The sequence below is a fragment of the Antrostomus carolinensis genome, unplaced genomic scaffold (genome assembly GCF_000700745.2).
Source record: "Antrostomus carolinensis isolate BGI_N321 unplaced genomic scaffold, ASM70074v2 scaffold9330, whole genome shotgun sequence".
NCBI lineage: Eukaryota > Metazoa > Chordata > Aves > Caprimulgiformes > Caprimulgidae > Antrostomus > Antrostomus carolinensis.
In genome coordinates, this window is record NW_010290510.1 from 5,018 (window position 1) to 12,211 (window position 7,194).

Sequence of the window (7,194 nt, forward strand, 5' to 3'; positions counted from 1 at the left end):
TGGTGAGTCTCGGTGAGGGACATACCAATATGTCTTATTGCCTGAAGAAACATCTCTTCAGTTCTCTTTTATTTCAAAATCTTCACAGAAGAAAGGCCTTATCCTTTCAATTCTTAGTATTGACAGGAGATCTCCAGCATTAGTATCTCCTATTTCAGAGGACTTGCTCCTGTGTTCACTTAACCAAAGGAAAATCCTCAGGTATTACACTTGGATGATGGTTTTAGGATTGAGCTCTAAGTGAAACCCAATACAAAATTATTTTTAAAGGTGTTCTTTAGACAAAATGTTTACATTTTCTTCTAACAGCTAGACTGTATGGGATCATGGTCCAAAGCTGCTGCAAGATAATGAAGTTAAGAGGAAAATCTTGCAAGCAGACCTTTCTGGTGTCCTCGTGCAGGGATGGGTCATAAAGAGCACTACCTAGGATGGCAGTGTGTTTTCATGAGGGGGAATAAAAATGATCAGAATTGCAAGTAGTAACAGATTATATCACAGACTTTGGTCACCTTTTGCTGCTTCTAATTCTTACCCATAAGCTTTCAACCTGCTTGTGGCTATTCTTCAGATACAGGTCACCTTTTGCTGCTTCTAATTCTTACCCATAAGCTTTCAACCTGCTTGTGGCTATTCTTCAGATACAGCTCTTCACACTATCCATTTCTTGATGTAGAGAACAACCCCTCCAGCTCTTCTTCCTCGCCTGTCCCTTCCTGTTCCTGTAGCCATCAATAGCTGCACTCCAGTCATGGGATTGGTCCCGCCAAGTTTCAGTAATGGCAACCAGGTCATAGCTTTCTAGCAGCATGGTGGCATTAAACTCCTCCTGTTTGTTACCCATGCTGCATGCATTGGTGTAGAGACACTTCAGCTGGGCTGTCGGCTGTGTCACCTTCTTAGAGGAACAGCCCTGAATTCCTTTGAGGTATTTCACTGATGTTTCCCTGTTGTCTTCTATTACCTGAGGAGCCCCTGGCTCATCTCCATAAGCCTTCGAGTGTTCTCCCGTGTGGCCAGCATATGTCAGAGCAACAGACTGAGGGCCCTGGCTAGCACCCAGTCCCTCTAACCTTGGTGTATCATCATCTCACAGCTTGTCACAGGCAAGCCTGATATTATTCCCCTCCCCTTCAAGTCTAGTTTAAGGTGTAATTTAAATTGTTACAATATATTATGAATATTTCAGGATACAAAGTGAGTCAGAAGGACAAAATTGGACATTATTGCTGAGAATCCTAACTCTTCAGTCACCTTGATTTTCTTGTTTTGAGTTGCTGATAAAGGAAAAGAGAAATAGTTGAACTTGAATGTTAAAATAGGCATGTCATGTTGACAGAGAATACAAATACATAAAATGTTTATGGCTTTAGAAATAGCTTTTGCATATAGTTTATAGCATTTTGCTGAAGAAATGTGGTGTAGGTCAGTGTATTCAGGTTGTGCAAAATGAGCATGACAACATGAGTCCCTTTTGCTTTGTGCTTATAGTTACAGACACAGCGAGCATTAACTGCTTATTGGGAGCAATAAAAAAGAGTGTACAAGTATCCTTCAAAATTCCATTCAAACTGCAGCCACCTAATGGACCTAATTTATTTCTCATAACAGAACAGTTACTAAGGTTGCTTTTTATTTTTCCTCATCTTATTAAGGCACAGAAATCTGGCACAGGAGGGGACACACAGGCTGCTGAAGACCTTCTGCTTATCAATAAACCCCTGATGGACCTAATTAGCCTGCTTATTCAACTGGTGAGAATTTGTTTGTTTGTAAGCCTTTTGGAATGTTGCTGAAGTTGGAGTTATTCAACTGAATTTAACATCTTAGAACTCTGTTTGCTAGTTTTTCATTGTTTATAAGCTCCCACCTAGTACAAAGGAAAGATTCTAACAATTTTTAAGAAATTAGAGGTCACAGAGGAAGGCTGTCCCAAGCACAGAAGTGGGATGAGGGACAGGCTGCAGATTCTCAGATTGGACACATATGTATAGCCAAATTTTAGCCCTTTAGAATGGGCTAATGATCACTGCATAGGGAAAGGATGGTATTCAAAATCTGAAAACAACAAGTACTGCTACCATTAGAAAAGCCAGTAAACTTAAAATTAGTTTGCAGTGAGTGATGACATTATTTTCTTGGGTTTGAGCCTTCTGACTTTTTCTCAAGGGTTTAGTACTATTTTAACATGATCCTGAGGGATTTAGGAGAGGGGAACAGTCCCTGGTGATCTGTAAACATCTTTGAAGTCTGTCTGTAACAAAGTCAGTCTTTTCCAGGCTTTACTAGTTGTCACAGCACTGCATTTAAGTCTCCACAGAGTGCTGTATTGTGGCCCCGACTCATCCCATCAGCTCAACCTCCATCATACTGTGCCAGAGATTTGTGTTGGCTCTGTGTGTAATAGCTTGCAGTAGAGGAATGCTTCTTGAGCTGGACAGGGGTTTTAGAGGCTGCCTCAGCCTTTTATTCAATGCAAAGCCATTAAAATGGTATGTGAGAATTTCCCTGTGGCATATCACACTATCCTTTCCAGCTTATTTCACTTAGAGGCATTTCTGATTCATTGTGTTCTCTTCCAGCCCTAATTTTTTGTTTGTTTGTTTTTCATGTAAATGCAGGTTTTCAGATGTATTATGATATGAATACCTGGGGCTCTCCTGTTTTGGGGAAGAGTGTGATTCCTTTTTTATTAATTTTTGGCATTGTACTCGTTGCTAAGTCCTCCTTTGAACGATTTATTTTAACCAGCTATTGACAAAGGTTTTTGGAAATGTTCACTGAATGACCTAAAACAAAGTGACTGAATTTCAACTACATAATATTTCATCTTTATAAATTCTTTTAATTTCTTTTCTATTATTTTTTTAAAATCACTATATATGATAAATAGTAAGACATTAGGAGATTCTAGTGTTCCTTTAAGTGAAATTAGACATAAATTTAAATTCCATTAACTCTCTAAAGAACAGAAAATTAGAGACCAAGCTTTCCTCAGCTTTCCACCACCTGGAAGTCTTTTATAAGTTTTTAATTAAAGGATAGGATAATTGTATAGTTAGCATGTACTGATTAGATTCTGACTTGCTCTTGTATTTCAGAAGCACGGCTGCAAATTACCACTAGGTTTTGCTTTGTTCTTTATTTCTACAGATTCTGGTATGTCTAAAATGCTTATGTAAAATCTGATGATTTTAACCTATGGGTAAAGAGTGAAGACCATTGATGCTACTTCTTTGTTTGTTTGTTGTTTTGAATTTTGTTAAAGATTTTATGAAAGTGAGGGATTTTCTCGTGTAGTGTGTATGTGTTGTTCTTTTACGTACATGTGCTTGATTGGATACACGAAAGTTATTTCGGCTAGGTTTGTTAAATTTTGTATCCTTTACCCATTGCTCTGTTAAACTTTTACTATTAAGGCTGGAAGAGTTTGAACAACAGAATAAGAATTTTTAACATTTAGGATCCACTTGTTTAAAATGTTTTATGCTCTGATCTCTTTAAATATGACTGGATTCTTTGTGAAGTCTGGTGGGTCTCTGAGGATGTATATGCTCCCTACCCTTCAAGGTGACTCAGGCCACCTAAGCTTGAGTTCTGTGGAGCTGCCAAGAGTAGCTCTCTCTATTCATTGAGCTATGTGGCTACATAACCCTTTATTACTGTTTTGAGGCATTCAGTTCTTTGTGACCTTAATTTTCTGGAGATAAAGGAGGTCTTAAATTCTGAACTAACCATCATGTTAAGATATTGAGTTAAAATTACTTTCTCTGATTTGCTATTTCTACCTGTCCTACCATATTTATAATTTCTTACGTAACTGAATAATTGCTTTCCCTAATTGATATGTGTGTCCCTCAAGTAGATGATTGTTCCATGCCCTATTGACTTGTCTGTTTATTTTCCTCAAGTTCTACATGTTTATCTCTCTTAATAATCCCTCAAAGATCAATGTGTTAAACTTGAAAATGTCAAAAACAGAATCAATTTTTCTTTTCTGTAATTGTGATTTAGTCTATCACTTAGGGCATAGCGAAGCAAGTGTAGGAAACTTAGATTGAATGTAAACAAAACTTCAGTGTTTTTAAGAACACAAAAGAAGAAATAATTACAAGTTCTGTCATGCAGAAAATGTTGCAAATACGGAGAATTCAATATTTAATCCCATGATCAGTCTGCCTTTAATTGATCAATAAGAGGAAAATAAATTAAGCTTTTAGTCTTCTGCTTGGCAGCTTTGTGTTTAAAATCACATTTAGATTTTCTTTGTATAATGTTTCTCCACTTGAACATAAACATCGTTTGATTATTATACTGAAACTTGTAGCAATTATAGAAGATATAAAATACCTTCTACTTTTTGATGTACCGTTATACTGGGGGAGGGGGAAGGAATATTTACTTATTTTTGAAATCACTTTAGTGTGGGTTTTCAGGAACTTGCAGAAACCTTGCCTTACCTATAAAAAGGAGTTTCAGTTCTCTGTAGATCCTAGATTTAGATACTAGGTGTAGATCCTCCAGTCTTTTTGACAGCCTGCTGGACTGCTAGGAGAGAACTTATTCATGTCTTTTGGTGCTAAGTTTCTTCATTGTAGTATTACTAGTAGAATTTGTAGTTGGTTACTGTGCTCTGTATATTGTTGTTGAAAGACCAGTTAATCATGTGCAAACATGAGAAGGACAAATATGAAGCATTAGTGCACATGGATGAATGAGATTATCTCCTCTAGGTCCTTTCTGTCTCTGCGTTGTACTGGCTCTAAGGCTGTGCTCTGACTTCAGCTTCAGAGCACGTGAAGGTGTTTTCCAATGAATAATAAAAGTGACTGCAGAAGGAATGTCACCCTTGTAGACTGTAGAATTTTATTTAATATTTCTTAGGAATAAAGACAGTTCTGTGGTCAGAGTGGAAAGACATATATTTATTTCCTGTATTGTATTTGAAATGCTATCTGCAAATTATATTTGAAGAATTCTCTTCTACAGAGCTACCCTAAAAAACCAAAACCAACCAAACAAGAAAACACAGCAGAAGAAATAAGAATATATTGTCATAAGCACTGGATGGGGATTTAGTTTTTCTGCAATTAGACTAGATTAAAATGAACTGAAAATACGTAGTTTTAAAAAATGTAGTTTTGCCCCAAACTGAAATACAATAATTTTTTTTTTCATTTAAAACTGTGCATATTTACTAATAAGAATAGCATAGTAAAGTTAGCAGATTTAATAATGATGTTTCACTCTAACATTTTATTTAATGTTTGCAAAATAATCTTCTGCATAGTTCCCAGTAGTGCTCCCTTTACAGCACATTCTGTAATCACATTACTGATTTATTGAACATCTATCTCTTATCGTCATAAACTCTCTTTGTGTATAACCTCATTAATGCACTGAAATAGTGTCCCCTCCGGGTAATCGAGACAATTTCATTGTAGCTCTAAAATTAGATACTCTAACAACTCCAACGGTGTGAAAACTGCCACTTCAGCTTAAATGTTCACATGTTTCTTGCAATGGTTTGCAATTCATGAACACGCTGCAACTCCGTTCCAAATGAAGGCATTTTTGACAACAGACTGCAGAAATATAGGTGTGTAATAACAAGAAACTTCCTACTCTTCACCACATCAAACTTAAAATACACAAAGCAGGGTCTACCTAGAATGGAAGAGAAGTAGAATTTTATGTTATGAGACTGCTTACAGGAGGTTATATTATAGCCATAAAAATTAAGTAAAAAGTAACACACAGTCTTCGTTGCACAAAAGTCTTGTCATGAGGCATTATTTTCAAATTTTGAAGTGAAAAATAAATTCTCTGAGTTCGAGAATGACAAAAATTATTACTTTAGCTGTTCGGTAATTTATTTTAAGGTCTTGGTTTTTCTTCAAGCTGTATAGTAGCCTAGAATATTAACAGCTGCAAGGAGAAGGAGTACTAATGTTTATACCTTGCTGAAGGCCTGAATCCATAATCCCCTCTAAGAGTGATAAAGCAAAAAGAAGCAAAAGGCCACTAGAACTTTTTTTTATGTAATTATGAAATATTAAGGGGCAGATATTTTCTTAAAGATTTAGAACTCTAGTTTTTCATGGGTTTCTCCTCCCCTGAGAGAACAAAAACTTAAGTGGCTGCTGTCATGAAAAAATATAAATGTATTTCAAAGACTTGAAATGTACTTCTTCATATCAAATGGAATTGTTATGATTTGGAAAATAATCAGAACACTGTTCCAGCTGATTAAGAGATGAACCATCCATCTATATTCAGTCTAGCAACATGATTCTAGCTTTGCTGTTCTTATTAGACATGAGGTACTATTTACTTGAAAGCTGAATTTTCATTCCTTGGTTTTCTATCTTTAGAGATATTTATGATATTTTCAGTCACTGTTTTTGTTCCTTCCAATAATTTTCTTCAGATCCTCTGCTCTTTATAACTGTTAATGAAAAAACTAACACCGACTAGCAGCCGTTGTTAAATATCAGGTTACCAGCTTATGGCTTTTGACATCTACATCACTATTTGTCAGTAGTGAAACAGCAAAATTGTGAGAGTTATAGAGAAAAATGCTGATGCTGATATACTTAAATAGGGACATTGCTGAGAGTTCGTCTTCCACCTTAATTATTGATGCATTAGACTGTAGACCAATGATTCTTGTCCTCTCCAGAGTAAATAGTCTTTCCTATTCCCGGCTTGTTTCCTATTAATCCAAGACCTATGCTGTTATTGTTTTACCCTGCAATTTTCCTGGATGACAGCAACTTACTCCCCAAACTCTAGACAGCACTGAAGCTCAAACAAAGTCTGGTGAAGCAGAGGAGCAGAAGAGCCTGAAGTACAACAGGTGATGGATTTCATTGGCATTTGTGATTGAATAGGATGATGTCATCGCTGGCAAGTACTTTGAACCTTGGAGTGACACTGGTGGCTATATTTGGAGGATGGTCACTGCCAGCTTGATATCCTGTGAAGAGCAAGCCTATATGATGCCAAGACATCCAAGACATATTGGATGGAGAGATTCAGGGTCTTCCTTTGTCTTATTGAGGAACAAAGAACAGCAGCAACAGGGATAAAAGGCTGGACATGCCAGGAGCTGATAAGCAAAGCATTGGACCAAGCCCAGCTCCTCCTCACCTAGAGCAAAATGTTGCACTGTCTCATTAACTGGGAACTCCT

General features: G+C 36.8%; 1 protein-coding gene across 1 annotated transcript in view; it reads left to right on the forward strand.

Annotated features, from left to right (window-relative positions):
• Nucleotides 1–7,194, forward strand: part of LOC104529208 (serine/threonine-protein kinase ULK4) — a gene marked incomplete at both ends in the record, with an annotated part of 12,631 nt that overhangs the window by 2,598 nt on the left and 2,839 nt on the right. The window contains one exon of the mRNA XM_010173446.1: nt 1,656–1,754. Within this exon, the coding sequence (XP_010171748.1) occupies nt 1,656–1,754 (99 nt within the window). The remainder of the gene's footprint in view (nt 1–1,655; nt 1,755–7,194) is intronic.